Source organism: Triticum aestivum, chromosome 1A (assembly GCF_018294505.1).
Source record: "Triticum aestivum cultivar Chinese Spring chromosome 1A, IWGSC CS RefSeq v2.1, whole genome shotgun sequence".
NCBI lineage: Eukaryota > Viridiplantae > Streptophyta > Magnoliopsida > Poales > Poaceae > Triticum > Triticum aestivum.
Window position 1 is genome coordinate 346,653,890 of NC_057794.1, and position 22,592 is coordinate 346,676,481.

Consider the following 22,592-nt stretch of genomic DNA (forward strand, 5'->3'; position numbering starts at 1 on the left):
CTTTTCTTAGGGAAGGAGTCAACCGCAATATGTAGTCTTATCAACCCGATAGTTGTGCCCGCGTTGTCGGAAAACGGTTTAAAACGACGATTGCTTGGTTGGTGCCCGGTGCAATTTGTTACACAACAGCCTCAAAATGGGTGTTTGTTCTTAAAATTTCATCAATAGTGATGGTAATCTGCAACTCTAGCCTCAATGTGTGGCTTTTATTTTAATTTACTCAGATACGTCACGTCTATCACCCGTGGTTTTATAACCAAACATTTTCACGCTACAGACCCCGTTACATCATCCGTTACATCATCTCCAGTTAACTAGATTGAGCCAGTAGCAGTAGCAACTAGCTACCACGCACGGTGCCGTAAAACACATTGTACGTACTACGTGGATACCACATTCTTCATATACACAGCAGAGCCACACCACATTTTCCGTATGCACAGTGCGTGCTCCTTGTAGGCAATTAAGAAACGACGGTGACCCATACGGAATGGCAACAGAATTAGTTGAAGGGAAGGGCCATACACTGAAAGGGAAGGATTCGATCGGGAAAATTTTCGTTGCCGAGGAATTAGCTACTACTACTAAATCAAATGCCCGGCCGGGGCCAGCTAGTGGTTGGAATGGATTCAATTCAGTTCGACCGGCGCGTGCAATGCGATGCTTACACGCGTGCTTGTGCTCCATTCAATTCCGCTCATGATTGACTGCTAGATTCATTGATTAGCTATAAGAAGCCTTCGTATATAAATTAAGTTAAATTTGCAAATAATACCAATTTTAGCCTTACGATTAGAAATCCCGAATGGTGTTCCATTTTTATTTTATCTTTTAGGGAATGTTCCACGAATCACTAATTAAGGAGCACCCGTTGCAAAGAACACTCTACTTTCCCATGAAGCGATAAATGGCGCACATGCAACGCGTCATTTGTCGCAACATGTGAGTTTTTCTTTTTTCGTAGATCTGTTTATTCAAAACGTTTTATCTTTTAAACCGTGCGTCCAAATCTCAAACCGTTTTCACCATTGGATTCCTCGCGTTGAGATCTTCAAAACTAGATCCCATGTTGATAGGTTTTAACGAACTTTTTTTCACGAAAAAACCGGATGAAAAAACCAAACCGAGAGCACGGTTTTTTTTCTTTCCGAAAGAGGCACCCCGTGGCTCTCGCGAAATATTAACCGTGCCTCTCGTGAAAGGAAAAAAACAGAAAACACGGTTTTTGTTCGTTTCCGAGAGGCACGGCCGTGCCTCTCGCAAAAGGAAAAAAACAAAAAATGCGTATTTATTTCCCTTTCTGAGAGGCACGGCCATGACTCTCGCGAAAGCACAACCGTGCCTCTCGTAGAAGCAAAACCATGACTCTCGCGAAAGAAAAAAAACCGTGACTCTTGCGAAAGAAAAAAAACCGTTTTGTTTTTCCCTTTTCGAGAGGCACGGCCGTGACTCTCGTGAAAGCACAACCATGCCTCTCGCGGAAACAAAACCGTGACTCTTGCGAAAGAAAAAAAAATCAGAAAACGCGTTTTTTTACGTTTCTGAAAGGCACGGCCGTGACTCTCGCTAAAGCACAACCGTGCCTCTCGCAGAAAAAAAACCATGACTTTCGCGAAAGGAAAAAAACGCATTTTTTCACGCAAAAAATTTTTTCCAAATTTTTTTTATCAATAAGCTAAGGAAGACCAGGGAAAAACCAAAACGTCGAAAAAACCCGGAAAATCATTTAAAAACCAAAATCGCGTGCGGAAAAATATAAAAAAATAAAATTCGAAGAAAGCGTCCAGAGCGCGACATGTGGCGAATGGCTGGTAGCGCGTCAAATGGTGCTGATCGTTGCGAGGCTCCCGAAGGAGCGCTCGTTAACTAGTTGCTCCGAATGTTCCATTTAGAAAAATGTGGATGTGAAGGCTACGGGGCTGGGCTTCTTAGTCCAAGGCCGGGCCTTTGAAGGCCTAGACAACCCAATATGAGCAGAACAGGACAAAATGCACAGAGGAATCAAATTTTAGTCAAAGAGAATCGCTGTGACCAACTGTAAAGGCAGAGAAAGATAAAAAGGAATCATTCATGAGGTGTCGGCGCATGCACGCATGACTCACAAAGGTGGGGAGAGAGAAGATCTTGACCAGATCATACGATAAACGGACTAAGTACAAGTATAAAAAAATGCAGTAAATCCATCGCTCGGTTCATTTGTATTATGTGCTGGATAGATACAGAGAAGAAGAAAAAAAGAGTGGTTGCAAGCGAGGAAAGCGACGGACGGTGTGCTCTCAGCTATTTGATTTCTGTTTTGGTTTTGCTATCCAGCTATTTGTTTTCTCTTCAGCAGTTCAAGCCGCTGGATTTTAGTAGTAACCAGTTTTTTTAGTAGTAGAACCAGTTGTCCGACCAAGACATGTGAACTGCTATTTTTTTCTACTTATTATTAGACAAAGATTCGTAAAGAAAGGCACGAGGGTCTTATTTTATAGTGACTTGGTGAGCTGGACTATGGAAGAGGGGTTAGGTATACAAGTGCGTAAGCCATTATTCTTGTGTTTAAAAATTTATCATAACTAAACTATAGAAGTCGTTGAATCTGTGGAGGGACCACTGTACGTGTGTACGCCGCCAATGGGCCGCCATCAGGGGACCAGCGGGCCGTACAAATATGCTGCCATTGCACCGTGGAAGCCGGTAGCCTGTAACATAAGCTCCAGCTTTGGAGAGCAACCGCAGCCAGGATTATATCACTAACACTTACAACTTCCTTCCAGTATTATACTAGTAGCAACTGACAAAGAAATTTGTGTGGTAATAACAGTTAATCTATCTACAAGATGTACTTCCGATTTATTCCATCAGTTATGTCTATGGATTCATTCAAGACATATGTTTTACTCACGAGCACCCGTCAAGGCTTCATCTGAATCCTCCGCATGAGACTTCCATCAGAGCTTGGGAACAATTCTTCTTCCATGGGAAGACCTAGTTGGTAGGTTCAAATCTTCCCACTGTGGATCGTCGACCTTGGAGAAATATTTTGCAACTACCCCATCATGCACTTGATCCAGAGTTGGCGGCATCCACTGCAATCAACAGATGTACCAACACAATACAATACAATTCAATTCAGAGGGTACTCCATAGAAAGAAAATGTCTAATGCATTTTCTGAAGTCCATTATACATATGAAGTGATATGACCTTTGGGTTTCGATCTTTATCTACAAGTATCGCCCTGCATCCCTGCGATAGCAATCAGATTTTAGATATATTGATTGCGAATAAACAGGACCACTGCTGAAGATGTTGACATTACCTCAAAGAAATCTCTGCTGAAGTCACCGCGCATCACATGGCAAACCATTCTATATTCTCGGCGCAAGCACTCACCAACAGTTTGCAGTCTCCCTTCTCTTATCTGAAACAATAGTCAAAGGGATAAAGTAAGAACCATCATGCAAAGGGACATGCATGGCACATCTAAATTTGACGTCCGCATGACAAGACATAAAGCTTGCTTCATGCATTGATGAAAACCAAAAAAGTTCTTCCTAACACGTGAATTCTTATGTGAACTAAGACTTTTGGTGCTGGTGTTTTGTGCAAACCCAGTTACTTCTTATGTTAACCAAGACTTTTGGTGCTGGTGTTTTGTGCAAACCCAATTACTTCTCTGTGTGCCAAAGCTGCTCATTTTAATATGTAATGATGCTGATAGCTGGTGCTTTGACAGTTGACACCCTGATTCTGCTCGTGACAAGGTTGGAACTTCCACCATGTACAGGTCCAAGACAAACCTTATGCCCAGAGATATCAGATTATCTAACTGAAACAGGCTAGAAGATGATTGTCGCCGACTCACAGTGAGCTCTTTGATTCAACTTCTACCAAGTCACATTAATATTTAACATCGTGAGCTTGAGAAAGTTCATGTGGATGGAAATATCCAAAACAGTCCATCCAGATATGACCTGAGAAACTGGCACCAGCTGATGGTTGCTGTCAATCAGTTGGCAGGAGTTTTATCAGGAAAGAATGCAAGCGAAGACAAGGAAGTGGAGTTGGGGTAGCTGCGAGAGGAGATGAGAAGAGGGATAAGACTGGACCCACTTAGGGCTTGTTTGGTTTGATGGGAATTGAGGAGGATTAAATCCCTGCAAGTCAAAATCCACCGCCACCCTCTCTAATCCTCTCCAATCCACTTGGCAAGAGGATTAATCGAACAAGGCCTCAAGGGTAAGCTAGAATTTCACACAAGGCATCATAACTACAAGAACAAATTTTGGTGGCAAGTGTAGTTCAAAAGAAGTGACACATCTACAAAAGCAGATTTGTGTGCGCAACCCATACTGCATGCAGCACTTCCAAGTTTTTTTAAGGAAAATGTAAAAAAAATCTTGGATGAAGGCCATGCTTATGCTGTATCTCGTTCACCTGCAAAACTTTCAAAAGAATATGCCCATTTATGTCTCATGAACCTGCAAAACTTCACAATAATATGACCCTTTGTGTCTCATGTACAAAAAAAAACAAGAGTGACTAGTATCGAATACTATTCACTTATATCTTGTACGTATTTGTTTTGTAGTGGGTATAAATAGTAATCTTTTAAAAAAAAATTGGAAGTGCATGCATTGGATGAAAAAATCCGAGTGCATAAGACAGCGCATAACCAACATTACTGTTTTTTAAAAAAAATTGGAAGTGCGACATGCATGGGTTTCCAGTGCAACCCACTGTGCTTTCGAATTATCTGCCATCTAGTTGCTATATACACACAGTTGTGCAGAGAACTAAATACTACACATATGTGTGATTCCACACCAACAACTCCCAAGGTTTTTGAAACTCGCTCATAATTGGTCAACAAGACTAGTTATGGGGTTGATATATTGCGCATTGTTTGAGACTCAAGGGTCCAACAGTCTAGGTCCCCAGCCTCCTACCTACCACAACTACCTCGATAGTCCTAACAATAATAGACATATTCAGTATACGAAACCATAAAAAGGGTCAATGGGTCAAACCAAACATTAAGTCATTAACTACTAACCAATAACATAGCACGCCAAAACGATTAGACAACTCACAACATTACAAGTATAATGTTCTGGAAGTGTTTGACAGATACCGATGCGAGAGAGATTTTCAGACTAGTAGGAGAAGCCTTCCGCAATGACTGGATTGCAGCAGTAACCAATTTATCGGCCACACTTGGAGCTTCTTGTTCCTGACATGATAGATACCAAATTTAGCAGGTCAAAACACATAGGCCCATAGAAAGTCACAACTAACTCCATCAAAACTCACAAGAGCGGATATGATTTCTTCGACTGTTCTTTTGGAGAAGCATCTGTTGATGATTTCCATCCTTGGAGCACAAAACGAAAAAGGGAAGTAACACAGAGGAATCAGGACATAATTGATCGAAACATCAATGGATCATGCAGCTCATAGTAAAAACAGCTATCTGAGAAACCAGAAGCATTTCTTAAAGTAGATAGATGGCCTTAATTACGTGCAAACATGGACTTCAGCCACTATCTAACATGGGCCTTAGGACCAAATTAGAACACGATGACAACAGCAAGTTTAAATGATCAATCCAGGTTATTCATGCTTTGCCGTCTTTACATCAATTGGATCAGAATGTTAATAAATATCATGGGCAGGCAAGCTAACAGATTACGTATAGCTAGTAAAGCTCGAAGTAATTTTGTGTGAGAATTTTCATGACATGTTAGCATCAAAGATGTCAAGGTCTCAAGGATATCTCATGCATGTAAGGGACAGCGCAGGAGTAGAACTTATCTTTTTTTCATGAATAGTATAAACTACACATACACATCAATGTAAACTCCACATGCATTAAAGGGATAATGTCAACACAATCGCCTTCTTACCTATTCATAGCACTACTTCCTTTCACAGATGGCTGTTGTGAAAATTGATCAATAATTCCACATATAGCAAATGGATCAGAAGTATCCACCTTTTTAAGTGATTCTTCAAGCAGTGGCATCCTCTGAGAAAATATACTAGAAATTATAGAGCAATGCTGACACACACATAACGTACTAGATGTAGGTCAACTGACAAGAACTTGCAGATGTTAGATCAACAAGATTAGCAAAGCATGCACGTTGCATTGCTCAAGTTTCCAAGGACGTAAGTAACGATCACATTGATATGCATTGAGCATCAAACTTAAATCATCAGCAAACCTACGTTCAAAGGGACAAAATGAGTTGCCAGGCCACATGCAAGCATTTCTGCACCATCCAATCTTGCACCAGTAAGGCCAACATACTCTCCTGAAGAAAGACGTCACTAACGATTTAGTCAAAACAATCTCCCAAGATAGTTCTGCAATCAATTATCTGACAATTGATCCCTACCATGAAATTAAATAGACATTCAGAACTTTGGCTACATATATTTCCACAACCATGCACATGAAGATTTAAATTTATTTTTTTACAAGATAAACTGATTAATTTTTCAAAACTTCCATGATGAAGTGATAATGCTCCCATTGCCACCTGAAGCATGTGTTTTTTCATAATTCGACAAGGTAATTCATAAGGAACGCCATTGATCACAATCAAATAAGCACATGATTCACATCAAAATTGTTAAGGGAGCGTCCAAGGATACACAACTGTCCATGGATGTGAATAATATCCAAAATCTCTCGACAGAGTTAGCTCAAGGGCAACCTACCGAAATTACTAAGCAAGGTAAAGATAAATCAATACAACAGTACATAAACATATAGTTAGTGCAGAGCAAACTGGCATTGTTATGTGTGAAATTCATTTGAATAACGAAGGTGGGAGAAAAAAAAGGTCACCATAGAACCCAGGTAGTCTAGAAAGAAAATAAGAAGCCCCTATATCTGGAAAGAGTCCCAGTGCTGTTTCTGGCATTGCAAAAACCTGCATAGAAATTCAAAATAGATGAACACGAAATTTTGCTACATGCAAGCATGCTGGCTATCTATAAAAGGGCATCAATCTACCACATACCCCAACTAAGTATAACTGTATAAGAATTACTAGCATAGACAGAGCCCACATAAATGTGTTATTGGTTGGCTGAGAAAAAGTACACATTATGGGAAGCATTTGGTCATGAATTAATTATTTTGATTAAGTACTTACTTTGGGCCAACATGGAGTATAACCTCTATAACTAAATTTCTGACATCATCATGGTGCAATACCAGCATTAGTAAACAAGTATAGCATATGAGTGTGAATGCATAAAGTACTTCATAATTTTTTTAAGGAGTGGCTTAAATAAGATAACATGCCATCATTGCACAGTTAAAAACTGGATACCGTGTGTGACAACCCCAAACAAGCAGATCTTAAGTTACCTCATGATAAATAAACATTCTGTGTACTCCAACTACAACCCCAATTAAATTATATAGCTATATAAGCAACGCAGGAAGCAAAAGGCCATTTGAGTATGCTTCATAGAATATACCGTGTTCCCTGTGGCAACCCGAAACCTTCCATGTATAGAAACACCAGCACCTCCACCCATGACAATTCCAGTAAGTAGAGAAACCTACAATTGAATGATGTAGCATTTAGTAGTGCGCAACAGCGACAAAACAATTATATGGAGAATGAATTTCAAAGGATGCAGCTCACCTGTGGTTTGCTATAAGTTGCAATGATATAGTTTAACAAAAATTCAGTATGGAAAAAATCAGCACCATATTTCCAGGTATCTGATTTCAGAGAACATACAATGAAGTTAATAAAATGCCTTCAGTAATGATAAATATAAAGGCTAAATGCTAATGTCTGAAGTCGAGTTGGACAAATAAAGATGACAGAAGTCAAAGGAAAACATGCTGAAGCAATCAGCTTTAGGTAATCATTGACGCCTTAAGTAATTAGTACCATTATTTATAGATTGGGCGACTTCAGCAACATCACCTCCAGCACAAAATGCTCTTCCTTTCCCCTGAAAAAAATGAGGGTTGAATCCCATGACACATGGGTTACAGGGTAAGTTAAAGTAGGAAGGAACATACAGAGACAACTATACCAATCTAAAAGAACTAACATAATGATAGCATGAAATGAAAAACAAAATGAGGTCAAACAACAATAGCAAGAGAAAAATAAAGAACGCCCAGAATATTAAATGTGAAATTGTTACAACAAGCCAATAATTCATACACTTGAATTCAGCAAGGAGTACGAATGGTAAAAACGAGTGCAATGCTCAGCAACAAATATCACGGAACACCATAATTGTGTTTTCCCTAAAATCAAGCAATTAAAAACAGCAAGGAGTAATATGCTCCAAACCAGACTAAGTACAGAAAACATTACTTACTGCACGGTTTCGGGAAAATTGATTGGGTAACTGATGTCCACTGTTACTGCTTTGTTGCTCAGTAATTTCTATTTCCAGTTACGTGTTAATATACAGCATCCAAATATTCGAAGGGTAACCCAGATTACAGGACCAGAAAACAAGACACACACAGGCATGCAGTGCTATCAATTGACATACATAGGCTATACTTAAGAAGTCGGTCAAATATTAAACGACAAAAAGCATGCAGTGCTATTTAATATTTATTACCTTGACAATCAACAGTTTAACTGTGTTTTCTTCCTCATAAGAAGTGAAACATTTCAGAAGTCCTGTAACCTGGAAGATGAAACCAAAAGATCTCCCCTCAGCCATACTGAAAGCAGTTGTGGCTACTATTGCCGTATGATCCAGTACTAGTAGAACTCTTCTTGAATCTCTCTTGCAGACATACCATTGCAGAGGAGAGAGCATTTAACTGCTTTGGCCTATTCAAAACCAATGTCCGTGTAGAGCCATTTGCTTCCACCAGTACCTGGAAAAGGAGGGCAAAGAAAAGGCTCGTTATTTTCTGGAGAATTGAATCGGAGGAACTTACAGATGAAATTTATCCGAAAGAAGGGAATACATCTGACAATAGGATTAATTATTATAAGGAACAACACAGCATAGTTTGGCCGCAAAAACATTTGAAACCTATATTGAGAATTCTAGAACCATACACCCTGAAGGATGATACAAAAACAGAGCCAAACCCACTCATGGTTGCTATAAAATAGTTTGGTGATAATGAAATAAGGTGCAGTCTTCACTCTCAATTCTGAGTTTCTGACCAATCATTCACTAGACAAGAAAAACAACATCTCTTGACTTTTTTACTTAAATACAGACCAGGAACACCAAAATAGTCAAAACTAAAAAGTAGCGCTATTATTAAATTCGGGCATTTTATTATAGTCTCCGCACAATCTGTAATCAATCTATCTAACGAGCCATTTCTCTGGTCATCTCTACACACTAGACATTACTCAAGCGAAAGGGGAAAACCCAATCCGATAGGAATCCGCCAGACTGCAGCTACAACAAACGAGCATGGCTAGCCTAATCTAACATTTGAACTGAAGCTAAGTTACCTGACCGGGCACAGACGAGTAAAGCGAGATGACCTGCATGCAATGGAATGGAGTGGCAGCAGTAAGAGCAAGTACATCAGTTTCCCTTAAATTTCTCCCCGTATATTTTGTAACCGGGACTCCCCTAAAATTTGTTAAACTCCAGAAGCTCCCCTAAAACATCTCCCATATATTCCATTCATCTATATTTTAATAATATCCTATCCTATAAGGCTATAACTACCATTTTAAACCTTTATAATTCGAACAGCTGGTTTTCCCATACGGCCATACCACATGTATCATTTTCTACATAATTCAAGCAATTATTTTGTTAATACAGCCGGGCATCCATACAACATATAATTCATAATTTCAAATGATTTAGAGACATAGCAGCAGCAGCACATTAATGAAAATAGCAGCATCAAGCATCTCTCTCTGTATATGCTAATAATATGCATTAGCAGCAGCAGCCCATCAATATATATAGCAGCAACGGACCACAAAAATTTATCTTCTACTCCCTCTGATTTCTCAGCCGCATATACATAGCAGCAGCATCACCTAAGTCTCTCTCAGAGGCTAATTGGTTTGATGCCAAGATTTGGCATTGCCAATACTTGGCAAGCTAACAATTGGCAATATCAAAAATTGGCAACTTCTTGTGAGGTTGGCGAATAAAATTGCTAACCAACCAAGCACTAGCCAATATTTGGCATTTGCCAAATGTTGGCAATGCCAATTTTTTGCATCAAACCATCATGCTCTCAATTTCTCTCCTCTAATCTCTCTGATTCATCCCCATAGCAGCAGGTAGTCCAGCTACCCCTTCCCCACCTCACTCTTCTTCACCCAGCCGCTCAATGCCCCATCACCGTGGCCACAGACCACCGCCCAGCACAGTGCCCGCCGGGCCAAACGGGTCTTCTTCCTTTGTCCCGGCGAGCCGCAACTGCTCGACCCCGTTTCTACTTCCTTTATCCCGCACGGCCTCATGTCGCTGCCCGCTCCCACCCCGTGCCTAGCCCCGGCGGCCGCGCCTCCCCCGCCTCCCAGCGCCAGGGCTCCTCGCTGCCTCCCCATCCGCCTTTCTTCGGCCCTCACCGCACCACCCCGTGGATCCACCGACTGGCGGTGCCATCTGCGTATGTGCGTGTGTCTCCCCCAGGTCAAGCTTACTCTGTTTTGCTCGATCTGAGACAGGAAGGCGGGGTCGCGGTGGCGGGAGCGAGCTTCCGGAGGCAGCCGTTGGCATCGTATGGGCATGTGCGACTGAACGGATTGGGGACTGGGCGGCGAGAGGAGTAGTGGGAAGGAGGAGGAGGCGACGGACCTGATCGGAATCGCCGGTCGCCGGCGAGGCCATGTCGTCAGCTGGTGGAGCGAAGCACCTGGAGCAGTGGAGCCTTTCGAGTTGGACTCGATGAGGAGACCCGAAGCCAAGCCGCGGCCAGGGGAAGGAGGGATGCACACCATCACACTACGGTTGGGTTGCCAGTTCCGTAACGGAAGAAGACTACTTCCACTGACTGGTGGGCCAGCCATCCATACCAACAAGGCAACGGCGAAGTACAGATGTTACGGAACTGGTGGGCCACACAATCGATACTGACTGGCCATACGACTGGCCGCGGCGGCCAGGGGAAGGAGAAGTGCACACCATGGCACTATCTTAGCAAAACAATGTCCGCGACTACTTCGGGAGTAAGACTCTTTATGTGTACATGCTATGAGTGTTACTACATACTTCCTTCGCCCGGTGAAAAATGTACATCTAGAAATTTTAGGACAAATTATAAAGTTGAGTAAAAAATGCATTGAAAAGGTGCAAGCCATCATCTCTCTCATCTTTAATTACCCACCCTCCGATGAGCTAAGTGCATGTAGAGATTAAGAAGACCATGTGTAGATTGCTATTGGTCTTGATTACCGTGTAATGAAAGAGAAGTATTTTTTTCTACTTTAAAGTGCATTGGGAAGATAAAAGTACACTCTTTTATGGACAAATTTTAAAGCTAGATGTACACTCTTCACCGGATGAAGGGAGTAGATGGTTAGAATTCGCAAGGGCAAGCAGGTGTCGAGGCACACACCTACCAAGACATGTCTGGCCGCTCGATTGCCCCATGATCCACAAAGTAGTTGGAACCTGCATGAGGGCACTGTGTGTTTTCAATATCAATCATTGAAACTTAGGGTTTTTCAACCAAAATTTATGATTTTATAGATAAAATTTTAACATGATTTTTTGTCGGTTGTTGCTATGAAGCCTAGTAAGGCAATGTTGTTCATGGAAGGATATTTTTCTTGCTATGGAAGTTTAGCGAATGACATATCCTTTGTATGCCTCAATGCCCGGTCTTGCTTGGTCCGGACCGAAGATGTGCAACACTGCCTTTTTACATGCATACGTGCTAGTGATATTTGAATTGAGCTAGGTTTGAAGAAAGTTATCTGGAAATTCATGGTTGAGGACTGCTCTGGCTTAATTACCATGGATATCTTGGCTAGATTGAATTTTATCATAGGTGGTCTATAAACAACAAAATTAGCGGATACGGTGGCATGATACATTCGGTGGTAGTGTCGCCAACATGTGAAGGGAGAGATGCTCCAAAGACCCAAGAAAGTGAAGAAAAAAACTTACCTCATCAGCAAATTGAGAAGAAAAGGTCGTTTCAACTTTATGAGCAAAAGGGACATTGGAAGCAGCTGGAGCATGAACTCCTGAATATGAAATCTTCTCGGTAAAAGGGATATTAAAGGCATGAGCTCCTGAACATGAAAGCTTCCCACATGACTTCTAGACCCCAAAAAAGGTACATTCAATCAACAGTAAATAATAAAAGAGAAATAAACAACTTATAAAAGAGAAATAAAAAATTAAGCACAAAAGATATATAAAACTAACTGGTGTTGAAAGTGCGTTATATCGACTAGAGGGGGGGTGAATAGGCGATTTTTATGAAAGTCTTCAGAACATGGGAGTTTTGAAGACAAACGATAAAATTAAACCTATTACCATGCAACGGAAGGTAGGCTACACTAGGCAAACCATAGTCAAGTATTCAATGAAGTGAAAGCACAAAGACTAAGAGCAGCTAGGTAGTAAGGATCAGGTAGGAAGATATTGTGAAGCCAAACAGAACACGCAGTCACTCAGTGAAGACAAATGATAGAGCAGACATACAATGACTTCACAAGGAGTAACAGTAAGTAAAGTGAAGTGAAGATGAAACCAGTGACTCGTTGAAGACAATGATTTGTTGGACCAGTTCCAGTTGCTGTGACAACTGTACGTCTGGTTGGAGCGGCTATGTATTTAAACCTTAGGACACACAGTCCCGGACACCCAGTCCTGAACACGCAGCTCAGGACACCCAGTCCTCACCGTATTCTCCTTGAGCTAAGGTCACATAGACCTCACCCAATCACTCTGGTAAGTCTTCAAGGTAGACTCCCAAACCTTCACAGACTTCGTTCACCGGCAATCCACAATGTCTCTTGGATGCTCGGAACATGACGCCTAACCGGCTGGAGGATGCACAGTCCTCAAGTGTAATAAGTCTTCAGATCACACAGACAAGAAGACTTAAGTGATGCCCAATTCTCTCTGGCTCTGGGTGGTTAGGGCTTTATCCTCGCAAGGAATTCTCTCTCAAAGGCTTCGAGGTGGGTTGCTCTCAAACGACAAAAGCCGTACTCTCAATCTGAGCAGCCAACCGTTTATGGTTGTAGGGGGTGGGCTATTTATAGCCACTTGGCAACCCGACCTGATTTGTCCGAAATGACCCTGGGTCACTAAGGAACTGACACGTGTACCAACGGTCAGATTTCAAACTCACACGGCAACTTTACTTGGGCTACAAGCAAAGCTGACTTGTCCGACTCTGGACAAGATTCGCTCTCATTGTCTTCACTCGAAGACATAGGTTTTTGGTTTAGGCATCACTTCAGTCATTCTGACTGGTTCTCTTAGACCCCACTTAATAGTACGGTGGTTCCTATGACTCAACACAAAAGAAAAAGAACTACGAAAGATCTAAGTCTTCGAGCTCCATAGGCTTCATATCGTGTCTTCTCTTGTCATAGTCTTCAATGTGAATATCTTCATATACCACCTTTGACTTCAATGTCTTCATACATTTTTAGGGGTCATCTCTGGTAGTAAAACCGAATCACGAGGGACTTCTACCTGTGTTATCCTGCAATTCTCACAAACACATTAGTCCCTCAACTAGGTTTGTCGTCAATACTCCAAAACCAACTAGGGGTGGCACTAGATGCACTTACAATCTCCCCCTTTTTGGTGATTGATGACAAACTAGTTGAAGTTTTCAACGGGGAATATAATCTGTGAAACTGTAAAGAATAAGGAATTGTCTTCATAAGTTGCAAAGGCTCCCCCTGAAGATGTGCATATAAGTTAATTTGCTTTTGGAATGCAAATGCACATGGCAGGTGGTACTTGTGGAGATCCACTTCAACTTATGATGACAATCCACTATGCATGTGAAAGTATATGAAGATAATGCCATGCATAATGGAAAATGGACGTCTGCAGAATGAGCTAAGTGCGGAATTTATCGTCGCACATGCGGAATTTATCTTCGCAAAACAAGGTGGCAAATAAGTAGCAGACGACCATCTAGTTTAAGTGTTACAACTCATAAGAGCCAAATGTAGCAAAAAACGAGAGTTGTAAGCACGAAGCAAAATATAAGGCACCCGCCCATATGAACCCGCTTGAAGACTATCAATCTCATATGCTTCTCCCCGTTTTGTCAGTAATGACCAAAAAGGTTTGAAGACATAGAGCCTCTACTCGTTCCCATGAGGAGTAGGTGAAGTAGTAGGGTTGTTGGTGTTGTTTGGCGGTGCAGAAGAGCTTGGAGGTGCTGAAGCAGGTGGCGGTGAAGTAGCATCGTCTTCTTCCTCAATAATTCTGGCAGTGACTGTGGCAGCAGAGGAAGAGAACTCAGAGTCTTCAAGGGATGGAGTTCCTAGCAGCACAGCCCTTCGAGGAGGTGTGGAGTCAAACTTGAATCTCTCAGTGAAGCCATCCTCTTGAAGATCAGCTTCAGACAGCATCATCGTTAGCCCTTTCCATGTGCGGCGATAGGTTTCATGGGCAACGAAAGCATTCTTGGTGGCAAGATTTTGAGTGCGATTAACATCCACCAAGAGGCTTTTCATCTGACGCTTCAGCCAGTCATGATGCTTATCTTGTTTCTGATGTAGGGCCACAAGAAGCTCTCGGTCGTTGAGAACACGAGTGCACTTCTTGGGTCTTGAAGCAGTGGCACTGTCAGTGGCTTCAGTTGAAGCAGGGTGTGGTGCACGTGTAGTGCCAGCCAAAGGATACACCCGAGAAACCACTTCAACGCCTTCAACGTTCTGTGTAAAACTCTGATGTTCTGCATTCTGAAGACTTAGAGGTTGCTTAGCAGGTTCGAAATATATGGCTTCAGTAGACATGTCCACGTCAGGCAAGAAGATCCGATGGTTGCGGGCTGAGGGCTGATAAGAGATGGCGGAGTGTAGCTTGATCATCCGCATGATCCAAGGGGCGTAGAACTTCAAACCAAACAGATCAGTGCCTGATGCAGCAAGTTGGCGTATGAAGAAGTCTTGTGCATTGAAGCATTTGCCATGAAGTATATAGAAGACCAAAGTCTTCATTGCACCGTGAAGCTTGGTATTTGGAGAGTGCCCTTTGATAGGCCAGAGAGTTCGCCTGATGATGTGATAGATGGTTCTGGGCAGGTACTCAAGGTCTTCAACGAAGAACTCTGTGGGATACGCAGCATCTTGAGGCAATGGCTTCATCATGCTGAGCATTTGACTCATATTAGGTTCTGGTCGCTGAAAGATGCTCTCAGTAGCTTCAGCGTGCAGCTGACAGCCTTGTTCGAAGAGATCGCCAGGAGTGGGCAGGCCAGTGAGCTCAATGATGTCAAATGCATTGGCTTCATGATGAACGTTGCCAGTCATCCACTCCAGGACCCAAGTCTTCGGATCTCTGCTATACCCTTTGATGTGAAGTGTGGCATAGAATTGTAGCAGCAGCTCTTCATTCCAATGCTCTTCATCAGTAACAAACTGCAGCAGACCCACTTGCCTGAAGCAATCCAACGCTTCTTCTAGACAGGGCAGACCAGCTATAGCTTCAACGTCAAGGCGCTTGTGTGGAAAGATGCGACCTTGGTTGTAAAGAATGCAAGAGTAATAGCTTCGCTGAGGATAGATCCAGAACTGATCAGATGATATCCTTTCCCTTGAGTAGGGGTTCCTGGAGCTATCGAAGAACGTGTTGTCTGCCCTGAAGCCATTGATGTTGAAGGAGCTAGGTGCTGATGCAGGACCTGGAAACCTTGGCAGTCTTGGGATTGGCTTCTGGACTTGAGGCCTGTGCTCAACATGATAGTTGAATTGGGGACCGGCAGCAGACTCAGGAACAGAAGTGGCTGGTTCAGTGGCTTCGCTGTCTTCTGAAGCTTTTGCTGGGGAGGGCTCCACATTAGCTTCGTTGTTGGTTGTGGCAGCCTCAAGATTTTCATCCTCCACTTGACTAGCTGGAGGGTCGGTCATAGGCACGTTCTCCTGGAAAACTGCTTCTTGGTGAAGCAGGGGAGTGGGATCTTGTCGTACTACTTCTTCTGCGGCTGATGCAGCCGGAATGTCTTCAGCAGAGACTTGAGGCCTTGGACCTTTGCGAAGCCTGCGGAACGCAGACGACGCCTGTGGAGTTGGAGTGGGCTGGGCCTCATAGTCTTCTTCCTCTTGTGGGCGATCCGCCCATGAAGCATCCTGTGCAATTGGCGTCAATGGACGACCAATGCTGATGAGTTCACTGTTTTCTAACTGAGGGAGGACTGCATCATCTTCTACATTGTCATGATGACCAATGTTTTCAGCAGCGATGGGATCAGCTGCTGGAATGTCTTCAGCTTCAGGAGCCTCTGTGGAAGCAGGCTCATGAACTGTCAGTTGACGTTCTGCGTCAGGATGAACCATAGAAATGGGTTCAACTATCAAGGGCTCTGTGGAAGCAGCCCGAGCTTTCTTGGTCTTTCTCTTTTTCTTGCTGGGGCAGTAGGAGAGGCTTCAGAGTGTTTCCTCTTCCTGGCTTCAGCCTCAGCAGTTCTTGTCTTCTTGAGCTCTGAAGCTGTTGACCGGCTCTTTGGCTTCGAGCCAGTCATTCTTGTTGGGAAGACAATCGGAACTGCTTCTTGCCTTGGTGCATCAGATTCAGCTGTAGCAGGCTTCTTCTTCTTCTTTGCGGTCATCCTGGGGTCGATGCCAGGACGCCCAAGTGCCTTGCGCTTCTCAGCCTCATTATAGGCTTGCACACATCTGTCAGCCAGAGTCTTCATGCGCTCACGCGAACCCTGAGCTTCTGCACGCTTCTTCACAAAGGCTTCCTTGAGCTCGTGCATCATTGTCTTGAAGTTCTTCACTTCTTGCACGCTGAGCTTGGCCATATGCTTCTTGAACTAAGCCTTTTCATAGTCAATCTTCTGCTTCAGCTCAACAATGCGCTGGGCAATAGCAAGTTCTGAAGCAATGGCGCCTTGGAAAGCGACACTGAGGCCAATAGGTAGCTGCAGATCTTCAAAGCTGATGTTTGGCATGTCAAACCACTCGTCAATGAAGTTGTGGATGATGGTGAAATCAAAGAGAGGCAGATCATTGAAGATTTCTGCTTCTTCTTTGCTCTTGATGAGTTGCTCAAGAGTGTCATCTGCAAGATCTTCATCACTTGACAGATCAATGTCGTCATTGCACAGGATGGCAACAGCTGTTAGCTCTTTGCCAGTGTTAGACAGAGGCATCTTGGCCTTCTGGGGCTTGGAGACGCGTGATAAATCTTCAGACTGCACACTGTCTTCAGGAGGTGCAGTTGCCAATGGCTTCGCCTTTGAGATTTTTGGGAAGGGGCCGGCTTTGAAGCTTTTGGCTTCTTCAACTACTTTGGCTTCGGCACTGCAGGCGCATCATCAGACTCAGTGTCAGCTGCAGGCTCATTCACCGCAGTCCCTTGAACCAAGATGTAGGTGATGAGGCCTTCAAGGTTGGCGAAAGGACCGATGACATTGGGTTCTGCATGTCGTGTGCCATCTGCCCTTGGTGCTGAGGGACCAGGGTTGAAGTCTAACCCAAATTTCTTCTTGTTTTGCTTCGCTGAGTTTTGGGCAAACTGGAAGTTGCGCTTGAACAGATTGTAGTCATGACACCAGAGTAGTGACGACGGATGTGCATCATCAGGCTGTGGCCCACGGACCATGCATGGATAGAAGCTTTGGGCAATAGCTTCATCTCTGGACCTGGGTAGAAGGTTCTTGTATAAGATTTCTCCCCACGGTCTTTCGATGGCACTTTTCTCAGCATACTCTTGGGTTGTGAAGCGGTATTTGAACCATTGTTCTGCCCAATAGCGTCGAATCCATTGGATTCGGGTCTTGCGCTGACTATAATCCTCTTCAGGATCTGTCTTATACATTTCTGCGAGTTCATCAGGCAGATCTCTGGATGTTCCGCCACGACGTTGTCTGCCCCCCTTCCTTGCTGCCTTCTCTGAAGCCATAAACTTTAACTTGGAAGGCTTCAAGATGTTCAAAGGCTTCAAAGACTTTCTCTTGCTGGACCAACAGGAACTGGCTTTGGGAGAATTTATGTGATGCTGTAAGAATTCTGTAAATGAATGCAGACTATGAGAACCAAAGGATTCTCCCACGGACATGTACCTGTGACAGCATTAAGGTGTGAGGGAAGGGGAAGAGGTCATATGCATTCTCAGAAGATTTCGAAGATAAATCAGTTTAGAAGACATTGACCTCATCGTGCGAAGACATTCACTCATAGATAAGAAGTTGGTTCCAGATTTGTACGAATCCACAGATCAGTACAAGTGAGGAATCTAACTACTTTGTGAAGCACAAGTGAATATACTAGGCATGTTATGAGATGCAGTATGAGAGAGATCTAGCTTGTGTGAACAGAAACTGCTTGTGGTAGAAAGTGACAGATCAATAGGATCAATGGTGTTGTAAAAAGGGAGTTTTATTTACCACACTAAGAACTGCTAGACGGAGTGGGAGATGAGGCCGAGCAATTCACTCTTTCGTGCCCTAACTTGGCGTCGGAGGACACCTACGGCGATGGCGGAGAGGACGATGTCCGCTGTCGGCGTGAAGACGGCGTCGGAGAGGTTGCGGCAGCGAAGCGCTTCGTCTCCGGCGTCGTCGAGAGCTAGCGGTGGCGCTAGGGTTCGTGCGAGGGTGGAAGAAGAGATAATTACCGCTGTGAGTGTGTATTTATAGGCACAGGGGCGGCACTGTGCTATTACACAGGCGCCCCTGGCGATTCGCATCTGAGGAACACGTGGCCAGTATGCGAAATTTTGGGGTTTGTTCCACGTCCCACGCACGCCTGGATTGTCGGGTGGTCGTTCCTACTTCTTCGGATTTCATGTGGAGGAATGAGCATTGAAAACGGACTTAATGGTTGTCTCTGTATCTTCTGCTGACAAGGACGCAGAGAAGACATTCGACAATTTCAATAGAATGCATATGACTTGGAGAGATAGAGTTTGAGATAGAAAGCATAGAGAAGTTGGGGTCCGATCACATTCACTTAGTTCAAAAGATTCAACACGAAGACATAGCTATAAGCGAATGCTGTAGAGGACAGAACACTAGCATATATATATATATAATCAACATAGTGAAGATAATCGTGAAAATATGTTGAGTTCGAAGCCAAACCAAATGTGAAGACATTTGCAAGGTAATGCCATGAGTGAAACACTTCAAAATAGAACGTTTGGTGGTGGCGTTACCCACCGCATAGGAAGTATTAGACCCAGACACGACGCACAATTATCGTGGCGCTCCAAAGTCAAATTCCACGTTAATGTATTCACACTTGGAATGTATGTCTTCATTGATTGAAGATATACTTCACTTCGTGTGTTGCACATCTAAGTCATCAATATGCATAAGGGTTAGGATGTGTGCCTGATCACAGGACATTTGAGGATTCCAGGATATTTAGCTCACACCGTAACTTGCAAAACCTCTTCTCATCCAAGGGCTTGGTGAAGATATCTGCTAATTGCTCTTCAGTGTTGACGTGTATGATATCAATGTCTTCCTTCACAACATGATCTCTGAGAAAGTGATGACGAATTTCAATGTGCTTTTTCTTCGAGTGCTGAACTAGATTGTTAGCAATCTTGATGGCGCTTTCGTTGTCGCAGTAAAGTGGCACTTGCTTCAGATGAATGCCATAGTCCTTGAGTGTTTACTTCATCCACAGAAGCTGAGCGCAGCAAGATCCAGCAGCAATGTATTCAGATTCAGCAGTGGAGAGAGATACACAGTTCTGCTTCTTTGAAGACCAACATACAAGTGATCGTCCCAGAAAGTGACATGTGCCTGATGTAGACTTGCGATCAACTTTGTCACCAGCATAATCAGCATCCGAGAATCCAACCAGATCAAACTCTGAGCCCTTTGGATACCATAATCCTAGAGTTGGGGTGTGAGCCAAATATCGAAGAATTCGCTTCACAGCTAAGTGATGCGACTCCTTTGGTGCTGCTTGAAATCGAGCACACATGCAAACACTAAGCATAATATCTAGCCTAGATGCACATAGATAAAGTAAAGAACCAATCATGGAGCGGTATACCTTTTGATTGAACTCTTTACCATTGTCGTCAGGACCCAGATGATGTTTGGCTGGCATTGGTGTTGTGAAGCCTTTGCAGTCTTGCATACCGAACTTCTTCAGGCAATCTTTGAGATACTTCTCTTGAGATATGAATATGCCATTGCGTTGTTGTCGTATTTGAAGACCAAGGAAGAACTTCAGCTCCCCCATCATGGACATCTGATATTGCTCTTGCATCATATATCCAAACTCTTCACTGTACTTCTGATTGGTGCAGCCGAAGATAATGTCATCCACATATATTTGGCACAGAAACAGTTCACCATCATATGTCTTCGTGAAAAGAGTAGGATCTAGGGAACCAGGTATGAAGCCTTTGCTCTTCAGGAAGTATTTGAGTGTGTCATACCAGCCCCTAGGGGCTTGTTTGAGGCCGTATAGTGCCTTGTTGAGCTTGTATACCATGTCAGGGTGTTTTGGATTTTCAAAGCCAGGCGGTTGTGCAACATACACTTCTTCTTCAATCTTGCCATTGAGAAAGGCACTCTTCACATCCATTTGATATAGAAGTATGTTATGATGATTTGCATAGGCCAGCAGTATGCATATGGCTTCAAGTCTAGCCACAAGAGCAAATGTTTCATCGAAGTCAATGCCTTCCACTTGAGTATATCCTTGAGCAACGAGACGAGCTTTGTTTCTGACAACTTGACCATGCTCATCTTGCTTGTTGCGGTATATCCATTTGGTGCCTATTATATTGTGCTTCCGTGGATCAGGACGCTTAACCAGTTCCCATACATTATTCAGCTCAAACTGTTGAAGCTCTTCTTGCATAGCTTGAATCCATTCAGGTTCCATGAAGGCTTCTTCAACTTTCTTGGGTTCTGATATTGAGACGAATGTGAAGTGCCCACAGAAATTTGCTAGCTGAGTTGCCCTTGAACGAGTGAGTGGACCAGGTGCATTGATGCTATCAATTATTCTTTCAATCTGCACTTCATTGGCAACACGAGGATGTACAGGGCAAAGACTTTGCTCTTGCTGTTCATTGTCGTTGTTGGAAGGAATGTCTTCAGGCTGAGCATTGTCTTCATGTTGATCAGGTGCTAAAATGATAAGTTCTTCTTCAGGATGAGCTTCAGAAGGTATAATTTCTCCAGTTCCCATTAGCTTGATTGATTCACTGGATGGAACTTCATCTAGCACATTTGGCAGCTGCTCTCTTTGTGAACCGTTGGTCTCATCGAACCGCACATCCACTGTTTCAACCACTTTGTAATGAAAGAGATTGAAGACTCTGTAGGAGTGCGAATCCTTTCCATATCCAAGCATAAAACCCTCATGTGCTTTTGGTGCAAATTTTGAGGTGTGATATGGGTCTTTGATCCAACACCTTGCGCCAAATACTCTGAAGTAACTGACATTTGGCTTCTTGCCAGTAAGGAGCTCATAAGATGTCTTGTTCAGTAGCTTGTGAAGATAAATACGACTGATTGTATGGCATGCAGTATCAATGGCTTCGGGCCAGAATTTTCTTGGGGTCTTGTGTTCATCTAGCATCGTTCTGGCCATCTCAATTAGTGTTCTGTTCTTGCGTTCGACGATGCCATTCTGCTGTGGCGTGTACGGGGCTGAGAATTCATGTGTGATGCCCAAGGTATCAAGATATGTATCAAGGCCAGTGTTCTTGAATTCAGTGCCATTGTCACTTCTGATGTGCTTTATCTTGGCACCAAAATTGTTCATAGCTCGATTGGCGAAGCGTCTGAAGACATCCTGCACTTCAGTCTTGTAAAGGATTATGTGCACCCAAGTATATCTAGAATAATCATCAACAATAACGAAGCCATAGAGGCAAGCAGTAGTAGTTAGAGTTGAGTAATGAGTGGGACCGAAAAGATCCATGTGAAGCAGTTCGAAGGGTTGAGTAGTAGTCATGATTGTCTTCGTGGGATGTTTGGCCCTCGTCATCTTCCCTGCTTCACAGGCACCGCATAAGTGGTCTTTCTTGAACTTGACGCCCTCGATGCCTATGACATGCTTTTTCTTCGCAAGGGTGTGGAGGTTCCTCATGCCAGCATGTCCAAGCCTCCGATGCCAGAGCCAGCATTCTGAGCCTTTGCTAGAAGACATACTGCAAGTTGTGGCCCTGCTGAGAAATCTACCACGTACAAATCATCTTTCCGATACCCTTCAAACACTAGAGACTTGTCAGATTCCATTAGTACAAGGCAACGATATTTTCCAAACATTACGATCATGTTCAAATCGTAAAGCATTGAGACAGACATTAAGTTGAAGCCAAGGGATTCAACAAGCATGACTTTATCCATGTGTTGATCCCTTGAGATTGCAACTCTACCTAGACCCAATACCTTACTTTTACCAGTGTCAGCAAATGTGATGTGGCTCTTGTCGGATGGACGTAAGGTTGAGTCCATAAGAAGACTTCTTTTGCCAGTCA

At 43.3% G+C, this 22,592-nt stretch overlaps 1 protein-coding gene across 2 annotated transcripts; it reads right to left on the minus strand.

The window, feature by feature from the left end:
- Positions 1-2,690: 2,690 nt before the first annotated feature.
- Positions 2,691-10,943, minus strand: LOC123049974 (3-hydroxyisobutyryl-CoA hydrolase 1). Of its 2 annotated transcripts, XM_044472827.1 has the most exons (15): positions 10,782-10,943; positions 9,467-9,499; positions 8,788-8,868; positions 8,604-8,672; positions 7,910-7,973; positions 7,655-7,734; positions 7,485-7,568; positions 6,844-6,928; positions 6,219-6,304; positions 5,894-6,015; positions 5,301-5,361; positions 5,122-5,220; positions 3,307-3,408; positions 3,192-3,233; positions 2,691-3,074 (listed from the first exon to the last, which is right to left on the minus strand). In XM_044472827.1, the coding sequence occupies exons 1-15, from the start codon at positions 10,812-10,814 to the stop codon at positions 2,937-2,939; spliced, it is 1,179 nt and encodes a 392-aa protein (XP_044328762.1). In that variant the 5' UTR covers positions 10,815-10,943; the 3' UTR covers positions 2,691-2,936. The 2 variants fall into 2 exon arrangements, with proteins under 2 accessions (XP_044328762.1, XP_044328770.1); XM_044472835.1 differs by lacking the exon at positions 9,467-9,499.
- Positions 10,944-22,592: the final 11,649 nt, after the last annotated feature.

Coding starts and splice junctions, on each gene's coding strand:
- LOC123049974 (XM_044472827.1), bottom strand. CDS start 10,814: ATGGCCTCGCCGGCGACCGGCGATTCCGATCAG. Junction 8,869..9,466: donor ACTCGTCTGTGCCCGGTCAG/GTAACTTAGCTT, acceptor CTCCTTTTCCAG/GTACTGGTGGAAGCAAATGG. Junction 7,974..8,603: donor TTAAACTGTTGATTGTCAAG/GTAATAAATATT, acceptor CATTTTTTTCAG/GGGAAAGGAAGAGCATTTTG.